The sequence below is a fragment of the Perissodus microlepis genome, chromosome 5, assembly GCF_051167445.1.
Source record: "Perissodus microlepis isolate ML-2025 ecotype Zambia chromosome 5, ASM5116744v1, whole genome shotgun sequence".
Classification (NCBI taxonomy): Eukaryota; Metazoa; Chordata; class Actinopteri; order Cichliformes; family Cichlidae; genus Perissodus; species Perissodus microlepis.
This window is the reverse complement of record NC_140465.1, coordinates 12,996,443-13,011,995: the sequence shown is the minus strand read 5'-3', so window position 1 is coordinate 13,011,995 and position 15,553 is coordinate 12,996,443. Positions and strand designations below refer to the sequence as shown.

General features: G+C 39.4%; 1 protein-coding gene across 3 annotated transcripts in view; it reads left to right on the top strand.

Moving 5' to 3' along the window:
* chchd6b (coiled-coil-helix-coiled-coil-helix domain containing 6b) overlaps positions 1 to 15,553 on the top strand; it is a 56,145-nt gene that overhangs the window by 10,643 nt on the left and 29,949 nt on the right. For 2 of the 3 annotated variants that reach the window (XM_084927954.1, XM_084927953.1), the window contains exons 5-6: positions 5,217 to 5,237; positions 9,804 to 9,887. In XM_084927954.1, the coding sequence (XP_084784080.1) occupies positions 5,217 to 5,237; positions 9,804 to 9,887 (105 nt within the window). The remainder of the gene's footprint in view (positions 1 to 5,216; positions 5,238 to 9,803; positions 9,888 to 15,553) is intronic. The other variant, XM_084927955.1, reaches the window with a different exon arrangement.

The following is a 15,553-nucleotide window of genomic DNA, read 5'->3' as shown; positions in this document are numbered from 1 at the left end:
TCAAAATTGCTGATGAGGTAATGTGGTGTTAAAGCACCAAGAAATACAACTTCCCAGGTAGAAAATATTTTTCAGTTTTATTGTGTGACAATATTGTGCAACTCTGGCCAAGATAGAAGGTTAATTCAGTTCAGGTCAATTCAGTCACCTCAAGGCGCTTTGTATTGTAAGCTTTAGTCCCTACAATAATAGAGAAAAACTCCAACAATCAAACCATCGCTCTTTGAGCAAGCACTTGACGAGTGGACATAGTGTAAGTAAAAAAAAAAACCCAACAACTCCCTTTTAACAGGAAGAAACCTCTGGCTGCACAATGCTCAGGGAGGGGCAGCCATCTGAAGGTGGGAGGTTAATAGAATAGAATAGAATTCAACTTTATTGTCATTGCACGTCACAGGTACAAGGCAACGAAATGCAGTTTGCATCCATCCAGAAGTGCTTTAGCCACGATATAGATATATTACAAATATATATTAGCAATAATATAGATATGTAAGTATATTACAGAAATGGGTCTATTATGGTATGTTATAATGTGCACGGTATGAAGGTATGTTATGAATATGCTATAACTAGAAGTATGTACAGGCTGTAGTGAGTACAAGCTATGAACAGGATATAAATATGAAAAACTATACAGAATATGAGATATACAGCTATACAGAAATGTGAACTATGCAGGTTATAAACAGTTGTAGAATTAAAAATTATCGTATGTACAGAATGATTATTTACACAGAATTATACAGTAGTGCAATTAAGATATGTGAGATATGTGGATAATTTCTACAGAGGCTATATAAAGTGCTAGTGGTTGTGAGTGGTGGTTCAGTCCATGTTATTATTGTATGGATGAGGGTACAGTTGTCCTGTGTGTGTGTGGGTGGTTGTGGGTGTTTGTATCTCCTAACTAAGTGCTGTGGTTACTGTTAAAATAAATGTAAAGCTACCTTTGTGCTTGACTTACGTTGTGTTATTGCAAATAATGTGTCACTGTTGCGCTATAATCCCTTAAAGATAACTATGAGTTTGCTATATTCAAATGGCCACAAAGAAGTAAGGCAGTTCTGAGGGTGAAAGGGGCTCCGACCCAGTACGACCAAGGTGTATCTAATGTAGTGTCCAGTTTTTCTGTTATTCAATAAAAAAATGACTTGATTTATGACAGAATCATAGTATGGTAGCCAATTACTGTTTTAGGAAGCAAACTTTGTAAAATTAAGATATTTATGGAGAACTGATGTGAATGTATGTTTGGGATATTAGTTGTGACTGTCACATGGATGTAATACTCCAACCTGCAGCTGTGAATACAGTGTCAATGAGTTTTTTATAAAACAGTGGATGAAAACGTTTGACACGCATCACACACTGTCTCTGGCTTCTGTTACTCATTGTTTGATGTATCTGCCCTTATCCATTGGAGAGGGCAAGTAATGGTGCACGATGCCCCTGCTGCTACCTGTAAATAAAAAATTAACCCAGTTATAAATTGTTGTTTGGTTCACATTTTGAATTAGTGGAGTTTTATTTAAATAAAAGGGGGGAAATGATTAAAAAAAGTGGTAAATAATTAAAATTGTCAGTGACCTGTACAGATTGTGACTTATGTCTTTTTAAAAGTGATGGACATGTGTAAGCTCAAGTTCATACAAATGCTCTTCATCGGTACCAGTAGATTTTTAGTGAAGATGGCAACAACCAAACGAGTGGTGGGGTGACAGCACTTAGCTTTACCCATGGTGTTTATTACTGGCACAAGTGATGAATGTGCTTACTTCATTTGAGATGGCAGGAAGAAAGCTGCCACTGAATTAGCCCTTGTTTTCTCCTCTCTGTCTGTGTTTGTGCCGTTCTCTCTTCCTCTCCACCTCTTTCTCCCTAATTAAAAAGCCAAATCAGGAGTTAAACTGCATAAACTGTGTCTGCCAGTGACATTCTCCAGCCTAATCCTCATTTTAGCCCTCTTTCCTCATCTTCTCTCTCGCCTCTCCTGACTGCGAGTATAAAACCACGGCAAAATCTTTTCTCCCCAAACACAGATTTATTCAAATGTACCATTTGCATAATTCAGTATTTACATAATTGATTTTCAAGGAAGCATTTCTCACCATGTGAGGTGGCTTTGCAGACCAAAAGGTCTCATCTTGACGTGCACGCACGTTCTTAGTGAAGTGTCACATTCTCTGCCACTGTTATTCAGTTTTTAACTCCCACAGAGAGACAGACATGTGTACACACACACACACACACACACACACACACACACACACACACACACACACACACACACACACACAGTGTTGCTCTAACATTTCAAGTCTAAATGAAGCATGAAGCATCTGTTGACCCTCATGATACACCCAGCAAACACAATTCAGCTCAGCATAGATTAATCAAATCTATTGAGATCCATTAAATTGGTGTGGTTGTGTGGAGGGGGTGTCATTATTTTGCTTCCTTGCACTGCAACTGTAGTTTTCTCCCTAGAAGTCAGTGTCCTGGAAAAACGACCAAGAGCACAACATGCAAACCCCAAGAGGTGGAAAAGCAAAAAAACCCTGCATAAATCTCTACAACTGTACAAATTTTACTTCTCTAAGGGTAATGTTAGTAGAAGGACTCAAACAAAAATGAACACTGCTTTCCAAAAAAACATTTAAGTGTGTCTGTAGTTTGCCACAGACCTGGATGTTCCACAAAACTTCCTGACCACTTTGTTCTTTGCCCACATGAGACAAAAATGCATAATCCTATGTTTGGAGAATAAAAGGCAATGCAGACCAACTCCAGAATCTCATCCCATTTGTGAAGGATGCTGTATGAAGCATCACAGTTTGGGGCTGCTTTGCTAACTCAGGTTCTGGATGCCGTTCAATTATTGAAGGAGTGAATTTAAAAAGGGTTTAAAGAAATTTCACATTAGACTGTTAGGGCTGTCAACTCAAACCACATGAAAGATGGATAAAAACTTGTAGATTCGCTATCTACAAAATATATTGATGAAATATGAAAATTCAGATTTTGGAATGGCAAGGTCAGTCCTGATCTCAACCCAATTGAGATACTGTGGGATGACCAGAAGATGGCTGTTCAACTGAGACATGGAAGTAAGACTGAAGGAGGACTTTAGGGAGGAATGATCCAAATGTTTGTTCTGTAAGACTCAAAAGCACCAAAAAGCATCTAGTAAGATCAGTGCAGCTGAAGAAGCAAATAACTCCCTGTGATATCTGATTGCACACGTCTGAGAACAGCATGGGTAATTGTCTGGAGAATTCACAGTGAGGAAGTGAACGTCATGTGTCCTGCCTCCTGCACAGACACCAACTTTGCCTTAACCAAACGATTCAGTAGTAAGAAGAGCAACTTTAAAATTTGTTAAAGTCTAAATTTGAAATGTTGTTGGTACAGTTACCTGCAGTCTAATAATTTTTTAAGGAATATTCCTAAACTGTTGGCCTGATCTACATACAAACATAATCTGATCTGCAGACGGTTATAAACCAGTTGTATGTGTTTCTGTTAACTGCGGGATCACAGTGAATTCTATATGTATTGGCTTGATCTAGGTTGAAGTCCCTGGGAATTAACCCTAGTCTAATTGGAATTCTTCTTTGGCTGTGTTATTGCTAGCTCAGTGGATTCAGACTCTTAATGTTCACATTGAGGCTGCTAACTGCTGGTCATCAGGGAGCTCGGAGCTGGAAAACAATGAGTGGATGCATCTGAAATGCTATGTGGGCTATGGCCCATGAACTGCACCAAACTGCTTGGGTGTGAGTTTGTCTGCATTTGTATCACAACAAGCCCCTTCACCTATCTTCTAAGTCTTTCATCTATGGAAATGGGACCGCCACACTCCTGTGAGCACTGCTGGGGTCTACATACACACAGCACAAACACAGTCACATTCAGACACATACTTGGTTTAGGGCCAGCCATTGAAGAGCAGGGAGGTTAAACAGATGGCATCGGCTGTATCCGTTACACGGATTACCCAACACACACATGCATTCTGCCGCAACTGGCTTTGTGAGTTCACCTCATTTAACTGAATGGTGTCTTTATGAGGCATAGCAACATTTGAGCCACCTACTGCTCTAATCTGCCCCTTTCTGTCCTGTGTCTAATGCCAGACTGGCGGTACTTGGTAGGACTTCAAATTCCTTAACAGAATGTTTTTGATTTGGTGATATTCAAGAATATGCCGTATTATAAGATTTTATTATGGTAGTAAAGACTCGTATTGAGGCTTATAAATGATCATATAAATACAGTTGGTGAACAGCTAGTCTTGGCTGGCCTACTAAGAGGTCTTAAAGCAAACAGTAATCATACACATGTATAATTGCAATTGAACTGTTATTGTTAAAACTAAAAGTTGAGGCTTAAACTAACAGTAAATCATCTGTAGTTTTTTTTTTTTTGTTGTTGTTGTTGTTGTTGTTTTTTTAAGCCAGAGAGACTTCTCAGTCTCTGAAGAAGTCACTTACCTGGATTATTGAGCATGCATCAACACATAAGAACAGGATATACACATGGTCCATTTTTGCATACTTTGTCTACCAACTCTATGTTGTGGTTTCTACTTTTTTTACACTCTTTTAAAAGTGTAAAGATAATCTCTTCTCTCTCAACTGAAGAAAAAAATCAAGGCACATCATGAGATACAAGGCAGTGAAGTGAAACAGGGCATATAGGTGGTCAGGACAGGGAGTGTGAATGGAAAACTGACAGGGTAGTGAGGACCGTGAGACTTGTTTAGATCCAAAAACATGTAGAGTATGAAGATTTTGACACTTGTGATATAAAGTTACTTGGTTAGAGAGTCCATGTTGCAATATACTGGATGTATTATGAGTGCTATGAGTAAATGAAATGTGCCATATAAATAAACTTGCCATCGTTTGAAGGCTAGAATGACATCTCGGGTGACATTTTATATCTGGCAAATTAAGTTTAAATCTTAACCACTTGCTCTGCAGTGTGATGTATTAACCTTGTTCTGTCCTTGATCCTTTTCATTTCTTTCTTCTCTTGCTTTTCGCCCCCTTTCTTTATATATCTCTACCTCACCTTCCTTCTTCACTCTCATAATATACTTGTTGGTTGTTTGCTCTTCCTCTTTGTCTCTTTAACCATCTACTCCAACCCTGTGCCTTTCTTATATCCTCTACTGTCTAACTAACTCCTGCTCCTTCTCTCTCTCCCAGCCTGCAGATTTGGATGCCTGGGTAAGCAACACCACCATCGCTAGTGCCTGCTTCTTTTCTTTCTTTCTTTTTTTTTTTTTTAAATCACGTTTTTTTTCTTGCTCTTCCCTTCTTGCTCTCTCTCCTCTCTCTCTCTCACTCTCTCTTCTCTATTCAAATGTCATGTTTTCATTGTGCATTAAAGCGAGGCTGTGAGTATGCTGCCGCCACCATTCCACACAACAACACTTTGGGAGGTATTCAGCTAGAAAATTACACATCATCTGTGCTGCTGGCAGAGGTGATTTTACTCACAAACACATATATACACTCACATCCCTTAAGCGTCAGTGTAGAAAGGGAAAGCTCTGTGAGCACAGTACGGGGATTTACAGATGTGTTCCTTGGGAATACATGCGACTGTTAAGTTAGGATGAGATTGGATTACAATAAATGTGATGTCAATCAGCGTAAGAGTGTGCGTCTGCATGGTTGTACCCACCATATCAGCAAAAAGCAGGGAAGATCAGTAGATCAGTCAGGGAAGATGTTGTTGTTCCATCTGATCTATATCGCTCTCGCTAATGCACAACTCAGTACAGTAATCAGTCATCATTACACCATCACACAGTGTGTGTGTGTGATGGTGTGTGTCCACATGCGTGTGTAATACAGTCTTTCTGTTTCAGTTCTCTATAAATCCAGGGCCCATTGTTGCCTTTTGCTGCGGCACCCGCAGCCACTTACATTGTGTTCATGCACCATGTCGTGTTCATACTGTTGTAGCACTGCTTCACTCATTACCCATATTGGTTAGATATAATTTGCATTCATAAATGCCCTTCATGAACACTAATTGGCATTCATTTTTAAAATGTAGACACACATACACATACCGTACGTTCACCTTTATAGATTACAGGTAGAGAGAATTCAACCATCTCATGCACAGCGTGCTCGTTTAGCTAACTCTTCTAAGGCTGATGCAACTTGGCTATCTATATGCAATTAAGATTTTGCAGCTGTTTGGGTTTTTTAACTGCTGCATGATGAAACCTTTAACATATGTATGTAAACACTTGGGTCCTCAACCAGCTGGCAGGGTTTTTGGAGCAACAGTTGAATTTAAGCTCACCTTAGTTAGCTTTATTACTGTATAATGCCTGTGTTCTGAATATCATGTTCTCATAGAAAGAGCACCGTACCTTTTTATTGCTAAATGAGTCAGTGACTGTCCAAGCAAAATACTTTCTTGCTTTTATGTTCCAGGCCATGTTTGTTTATTCAATTCATTGTATCTTTCTTTTTTCCATTTTAAATGTTGTGATCAGAGGTTCTTAAATTGGCTCAGTGAATAACATCCAGTAATATCACACACTGAGCTCAAGGCATGGTTAAACAACCCTGATCTGTAGTGTGCCTGCGTGACATTTGTGACATTGCTTCCTTACTTGCACAGTTCTTTTTCTTGCTTTTGTCACTTGTCTTTACACCTTTGCTACAGTTAATCTTAAAAGAAGATACAGTGGTTATTTGAATCAGTATTTCTTATAAAGAAGTTATTTTCTGCCCTTTTTTTTTGTAATATGAAATAATATCGACTCACTTTAAATTCTCAAGCAGTTAAAAGAAGGTGACTCCATAACAGTTCTCCTTTACAACAAGCATTTTCTTTGCAGCCACCATGCATGCGTATTTCTGACTTAAAGCTGATTTAAAGCTCATTTTCAGTGTATCTTTTTGACGTCTGCCTCCTGTCCTCCTCTGCTTGCATGCTGCTACGTCATGGCCCAAACTATGGGTCTTCCTACAGCCAATCTGCCACCTCGCTGCCTGTCAAAACTTGGCTAAACCATTCACCTCATCTTAACGCCAGCGACGCCATGTCAGCCACAGCTGTCCCAGTCTCATGCTACCTGAATAGTTTTGTAAGTTTTGTTACAATGCATGGACATAACCTTAAATAGCTGTTTTGTTGTTAATTGCTGTGTGTTACTTTGTGATGTAGATGTGTATGATCATAGACTTTCATCAAACTATATAAATAAAGTAGTGTATAGATAAGAACACATACATGTTCCTGGAAAAATACATAACTATAAACTTGTGAAGGATATAATCATACTTAGAAAGTTCTCCTTGTGCTATCTGTGTATCCCCCATATCTAAATGTGTTGTTAAAGGGCAGGTTTCTATGTTTTGTGTGCTCACTAGCAGTGAATAGATGGAGGGCCTTTTGTAGTTTGGCTTGCATTTTCTTGGTAAAAATCTGGAAAGTGTAACTTAAAAAAGTGTTAGTGTTTTTTGCCTGTGGCTCTTTTGCTCCGGCAATTCTACAACTGCACAATATTATATCAGTATTGAGTTCTATATATTAGATCAGTTATGTACTCAGATTATGATTGCACAGTGGGCAAAACAGTTCCAGTGCAGTTCCAGTGCTAGTGAAACGTACGGACTTTCTGAAATGTAGACTCTGCAAGTACTTCCAAATACTGTACTCTGTAGCTACAGTAACAAGTGGCATATATATGTTGTCTGTCTTATTATTTGACTTATTATTTTGTGATTTAAAAACAATTATTTTGCATGATGGTTACTGTTAGTAACCGTGTATTCCTACTTTGATTTACAGTGGGTGGACTGTGTAGTCAGAGTTGATATTTTGCTGTATTTTTCCAGTTCAGGGTTTCGCTGAAAGTCTTGAGGCTTTTAGCGCTACATTGCAGTCTTTAAATGAGCACACATTGAGTCCTAAATGGGTAAATGGCCTGTATTTGTATAGTGCTTTACTTAGTCCCTAAGGACCCCAAAGCGCTTCACACTACATTCAGTCATCCACCCATTCACACACAAAGATGCACAATACGATCCAAAATTGATGATCCACACTTTATTTCTTTATTTTTTTCCAAAAAATGGGAAGCTGGTGCAGTGATTAATTGAAATATGCAGTAATACTTGGAAATACAGTATATGAGTCAAAGAAAAAGGTGTTTTTACATTTTCAACAAGCTTGAAAGTCAATATTTGGTGTGACCACCTTTATTCTTCAAACTGTCTGAAGTCTCTTACGCAGCTTTCTTGTCATTTCTTCAAGTAGTCTTTAGGAATAGTTCTTCAGACTTCTTGAAGGACATTCAAAGCTCTTCTTTGGATGTTTGCTGCCTTTTGTTCCATTCTCCCAAGATGTGCCACACTGCTTCACTTATGATTTTTATTATTTTATTATGGGGCCTTTACCTTACAATATAAAGCACTTTCAGGTGACTCTTGTTGTGAATTGGTCCTATATAAATAGAATTGAATAATGTTGACTTTATGACTTTAGTGCATTGGCAGTGTGTTTGAGCTAATTTTATGCTGAAAATGAAGCAATCGCCAATCAGACACTTTGCAGATCTGAAGATGCTTTTCTGTGTTCAGAATTTGGATGAGATCCCCAACACCACTGGCTGAAATGCATCCCCAAACCATGTCTGTGTTTTACAGTCGGCTCTACACACACTCTGTTGGACATCTCCTGACCTCAGCATACACAGTGACAACTATTTGAAACAAAAATCTGGATTCCTCACACTGTCAGACCTGTTGCCACTGATTTTCAGTCTAGTTCTTGTGTATTTGGCAAACCTCTCTTTTCTTCCTGTTTTCCATCTTTAAGAATGGCTCCTTGGCAGCCACCTTTCCATTGAGACCATTTCTGATGAGACATCAGTGAGCAGTAGATGGATTAACCAAAGGTCCAAATGCATCACTCAGGACCTGTGTCAGGTCTTTGCTGGATTTTGTTTTCCTGTTTGTTAAGGACATGACTTTCAGATACTGTTCATCTGCTGTAGTCATTTCTTCAGGCCTGCTACTACATTTTTTGTTGTTGCTGTTGTTTTTCGCTCTGGTTTTGTTTTTTCTTTCCTTTTTTCCCCCCTTTTTTAAGGATGCACCACCCACCATGCAAAAATATGCCAGGTTTTCAGGTCTTTGGGACTCACCTGTTGGTGCAAAAATACTATTTTTATGGCGATCAAGCTGTGTTATCATCAGTATCTTTCATAGATTCAACTGGAACATTCTGTTAGTAACAAAGTGCCTAAAGATATCATTTAAAATTGGTTCTTTGCTGAGTTGTCTGTCATGTGTAGGCACAACTCTGGTTTTTCTTTTTAAGTTGGGTACCTTTTCACACTTGAATGATTCATAGATTACTGTTAAGTGACAAACAAGTCAGGTACAAGGACTGGACTGAAACTCAGTGAAAAAGAAGCCAATGTCCAAAGAAGAAATCTAAAAAGACTTTCATAAACTTGGAGACCTGAGACCATTTAAAAATGACAAAGTCTGGCAACTTGGAAGCAAAACATAAAGAAAGGTGCAGCTTGAATCATTTGCACAGTACTATATGAAACCGGATCCCAAGACTACAATATTGATGTGACATAATAAACACTGACCAGTACCATCCAAGAATTTACACATGTATGTCATAAAACAAAGTGCTATGTCATTATAAAGAATATCTGCAACAGCTGGTCTTCACATGTCATTTAAAAAGTGGTATACTCCTTATTCTTATCCTTTTTCCCTTTCCTTCCTCCCTCTCTCTTGCAGGCCCAAAACCTGGAGATGAAAGAAAGGGAGCTTGCTACTATATCCAGCTTCTATAAAGAGCAATTGGAAATACTGGAGAAAAAGGTAAAAGCCATGTCCTTATCTCATAAACATGACTGCTATTGCATATCAATATTGGCAACACTAACATTAGTATACTGTTTAAAACAAGAAGCCAAAACTCACCTGAATGGCTTTTCCATTTGTCCTCTGGTTCCCTTGTTTTTCTGCTTTGTTTCTCCCCTCTGGAGAGGTTTCCTGATGGGTTTGTTAGAAAGATACAAGAATTTACATTTTTTAGATGTATAACAGCCGATCTCACTAATGAGATGAAAAACATCCTGTAGACTTGGAATGAAAAGACAACTTCACATATAAGGAATATCAAAACAAATCCTTAAGTGAGATACAGTATTACTCACTCTCCATAGAGATTAAGATCTTGGTGGAATACAAGACACTGTTTCCTGTCTTGGAAATGCCAAGCCCACGTACCAGTGTCGGAATATGAATGTAAATGAATTAAAAGTTTCAGCAGGCATATCAAAGGCGTGACTTTCTGTTGATGGGCCTGCACTCAAGAGGTTCCTCAGATAGCTGGAGTTGCCTAATGCAATGCACAGTGCTTTTCTGTTTTCTCATCACTGTATACCTTTGTTTTGTTTTTTAGTGCTTTAAAGGAATTATGTGTTGTTTTCTCTCTACCTAATTTGCTTTTGATATTGTGCACGGTAAAAATCACTGCAATGGTGGTTTGATAAAGCTTTCTTTCAGTGTACCCAGTAAACTCTGTGAGGAGTAAGGCTGCGCTGGCGTAGGATTTTGGTTGATACTCTAAAGCATATGCAGATGCTGCAAGGACTGAAAGTAAATTTAGAAAGAACAATTCCAAATTAACACAGATGATAAAGTATGCTGAAAAATTATGAATAATTAAATGTAAAGGAAACAGGGTTTGAATGGATGAGTGAATTTCTTTTCTGTTCATTATCTTTGTCATGTTTAATTTGACTGCTCATTTTAAACATGACAAAACTTAAATAAATAATCCCATGTGAGCCAAAAGGTCAGGCTGCTGTAAACGTTCAGCTTCCATCAGTGTTTTCAACTCTTGGATCTGTTTGATGCCAAAAGGAGAGATTTCCCTGGCCGTCTCTTGGCTGTGGGCAAAGCAACCTCACCCACATGTTCTGTCTGACTCGACAATTTGCTCTGCACAGGAAATGTATAATCAAACGCAGACGAATAGCTTACGTTTGATCATAAAGCAAGCTAGGGGGCGGCTGTGGCACAGGGGGTTGAGTGGGTCATCTACTAATTGGACAGTCGGTAGTTTGAGCCCCGAATCCCCCAGTCTGCATGTCAAAGTATTCCTGGGCAAGATGCATCCATCAGAGTGCGTCTAAATGTTGGGCAAAAGTCCTTAGGCATAGGAAAAAGCATTTTTATTAGTGGGTGCGTGGATGGGGTAAATGAAGCTTTGTAGGAGGAGTGCTCAGAATAAAAAATTCCAATATTGTTTAAGCAATCATAAAAATCAAAGCAAAATATTGAATTTTCTTTATTTGTATTGTAGTTGTAAACATTTAAAGTAAGAGTCCCTATAAATAAAATGTGCAGTGAGATAATAGTCAGTCAGTATTATAGCACATTTCCCATATGTGCACTTATTAACAGGGACATAAATAGACACAGTTTCATACAGCTTATGATTGAAAGATTAAGTCCACCATTATGTTCCACATTAAGCAAGTGATTAGTGTTAACTTTGCTATTGATGTTTTTGCTGTCCACTTCCATTTTCCAGATCTTATATCAGCTCTGACATCTAATTGAGGGACGGCTAATTCCAATAAAGAAGAGGAAAGCTTTTTTTCTTTGTCTACAGCTTGTTTACAAAAGCTCTTTGTCAGAAAACGATGATGTAAATACCCACAAGCACCTGCTTCCGCCTGGAGGCAATGAGGAGAACTCATAGAAAGTTGGCCTCAAAGAAACGGTAGCTAAATCAGCTTGTTTCAGACAGTTCATGAACTAAGGCCCAGTATAAGATAAGGGTTTTTCTGAAATGTGAATACTATAGTGTTACCGTAGTAGACTAAAAAAGAAAGATGGACCTGGAAATTAGTCCAATAAACTTTAAGGTTACATTGACATAACCTGATAGCAAAATACACAATGGAAATACACAAGGAAATGAAAAGGTATCCGGTAGATGCAAATAACCTTACTCCAGTTTCCCTTCCCTTCGTCAGTCCCGTTTCCCTCCTTAAATCCCAGCTTTCCCTCAGGTATTTGGTAGACACTCCTGGGGTCTTGACTCCCTCTCTGCGCCTCTACTCAGTCTCTCCCTCCCTGTAGCAAGACCCATCAGGCAGAGGGTTACTTTATCTACTCCCTAACACTCGCCTCCTTTAGGCCTGTGAGAAAACCTTTTACATAGGCAAGTTAAATGGGAGGGCCCCTGCACTCCGTGCAGCAAGCAACACGCGGTGCAATACTTGACGGAAGAGACTGATTGGCAGAAGAGTGCAGGATGGTCTATCTTTCTCCGCTTGCTGCTGCAGTCCCATTTTCTATCTTTTTTTATTTCGCCCCTCACTTGCACACAGCTGACCTGCATTTGAATGAGGAAGCTAAAAAGCAGGGTACTGAGAGGGAGAGATAAAGAGGCTATATGGACTGTGCATTAAACAGACAGTCTATCCTGAGCCGGCATCCACCCTCCTCCTTCTTTTTCTTCATTTTCCAGTCTAGCACTCCATTCATCCAGTTCTCCTTTCAAGCTTCCTCTCCATTTCCTTTGCTATCTTTTTTCTTTTCACTCGCTCATACCTGGTGCAAATTCCAGTGGGGCTGAAATAAATGGCCACTTAAACGTTGAATTGTGACTGACACAGGTTATATACATAAATGCAAAGCACAGGCTGAAACAGTAATGTGTCTCACTTGTGACACAACTGATTCAATCAAGTCTTTAAATGGCTTTCCATACTTTAGCCTTTTTACATTCTGTGAAGACATGTCAAATGTTAGAACTGAGAAATGTTATCAGTAACAGGATTGGGTATTGTTGCAGCTCAATGTAAAACAGAGAAATTGAAAAGAATCCAGCCTGTTATCGGCACACAGTTCAAAAAGCTATTATCCGCGATTGTATGGAGGTCCATTAGTACGCATGGCATGGGTAACTCGTGCACCCAAGGAGCAATTCTTGAGCTGCTTTCTCTTTTAGCATGACAGATGCAACAGGCATGATTTCAAATGCAAATTTCAGATTTAAATTTGGCTGATGCACAGAAGACTGACAATCTTCAGACCCGGATAGGGCCGCAGGGCTTTATTTATTGGTTCATTGTATTATTTATCTCTAATTTTATTTTACATTGCAAATGAAGTTAGTCAAAGGTTGGAAAGGCTGTAAAAAAAAAAAAAAAAAGGACAATCCACTGGTAATCTGTGTGTGGCGTTCCACTGAATCAACATTTTACTTTGGCTTAGCATCAGATTTTTCTAACAGGTTAATAATGGTGTATATAACTGTGTGCACACTGTGTGTGTGCCGGTGTGAGAATACACACAAGCAAGCTCTAGTGTCCAGTTTGCCTTAGGGATGAATGATGATAACAGGCTGTAATGTTTGTCTAAGGGCTGCGGAGAATGTTTGAATTCACTCCTGACACGAATGTGAAAACGGCGTGTGCATGTTTGTGTGCAGGAGTTTGTAAATTTGTGGGCTCTGACAGGTTTGCGCGCATGCTGTCATATTAGAAGTAATTGTGGCCAATCCATTGCACAACTTCCACACATACATGTATTGTGTATATACAAAACAACACACAAACGCTGCAACGCCGGCTGAACATACCAGTGCATCTTCTAATTCTGCTCCTTCCCAAATCTCCTTCCCTCCTCCTCTATTTTTTGGATGCCTCCCTAATCTCTCAACAGTGTAGAGGTAGTGTATATCTGTCTTCCTGTGGAAATATACCCTGTGACTCTGTAAACAAGCCTCACTTTAAAATTCACCTCTTTTAATCCCTTCTACCCCCCCTTTTGTCGACTGCTTCCTCAAAAAAAAAATTAATCCTCCTCCGTCCAAGCACGGCGCATGAAACAACCCCTCGCTCGAAATCCTGACATCAGCCCATCTCAGTCCACAGCTCCTGGAGGGTGTTCAGACAAGTGTACACTCAAGGATCATCTGAACACAACAATTCAAGTAGAAACACAGATTTAGTCACACACCTGCATGTATGCAAGCTAATACACAACCACTAATCCCCTCCGTGAACCTTTCCAGCAACCCCAAAACCTTGCCTTCCCCCACTGAGGGCTGTCATCCTCTCTTTCTGCTTCTCCACATAGGGCTTTTGTCCCCATGGGTGGAAATGACTTGGAAGAGCTGAGTGTGTGTATGCCAGTGATAGAGCTACCTCCTCTCTGTAGTCACGAGAGCTGAGCTAGGGCTATTCCTTGGGGTTTGTTCTTGATTAGACACAAAATAACATGTGTGTATATATACACAACCACTGAACAGCATCACAGCCCCCCAAAGTTTCTGTTGGATTAGCTGTACCTGCCTAGCTTATTCACATATGTTGATTCAAAACAGACAAGATTCTCAAATGAAGCATGAAAAGGCTCCAAATTGGAAAATTTCTGACAATCTCTGAAGAGCACACAGTTTGCAGGGGTAAAATATAGTGTTTCAAAGTATGTTTTACAAGCAGTGACGGCATAACTAGTGAAAAAGTTTGTTTTCATTGCAGGTTTCTGTGATTTTATTTATTTTTTTGCATCACTCAGTCACCTATCAACCACTGCGTTACCTCTCTGAAACCTTTTAAGATCGAGCTTTCGTTTAGGATATGCCAAAAAATGACCCCTTTTGACAGCAAACTTTTCGACACAGTCTGTATTTATAAAACAGGCATATTAATGTCTGCAGTCCCTTTAAGGAAGGTCCTGCTATTGTGCATCTGTTTTATTGAGTTGACTTGGACACTTGATGGAGATGAGCTCTACCAGTGCTGTCCTCACTGTTACAAGTTAAAATGTTTGCTACAAAAAAGGTTCATTATCAGCAACAAGTTCACTTTACCTTTAAACCATCTACTTGCTGCTTTTCTTTCTGGTGCCCAGCTCTCTTTGTCCTGCATAATCAGAGGCACCCATGGGTTTAAACCCCTGTGGAGACATCTTTTTTTTTTTTTATCTTGGCTCAAACACTTGATGTCCCACAAGGGAACCATAAACTTTCAAGTTTTAGTTCAGCCTTCCTCGGAGTCTGTCCATTGAGCCCATTGACCTGAGGCTAAGGGCTAAGCCACTAATGGGAGACTAAGTTCTTACCACAATATTCCCAAAGGGTGAACCAAAGTAGTAGCTTCACACCAGCAAAAAATGAGAGTCTTTAATGTCCATGAATTCAGGGACTGGTTGCTAGTACTGTCAGATCATGGCATTTATTAGTGATGGTTTATGCTTAGTAGATTAATAAAACATCTGAGCAGAAGTTCAGAGGTCTGAAAATGTCTCTTCTTTCAAAGGTACAGGATGGTGGTATGAAATATGCTTGACTTGAAACCTTTGAGTTGGAGTTATTACTCCCCCATCCCTGTCAAGGTATGGTATTTAAACCTAGTCATATACTGGCAAAAGAGAGACATGGCGACAAGAGGAGTCTAATCCTGAGTTCTGTCCTGGATAATCCAATATAGCACAGCTAGGAAGCATAACTGGCAGTC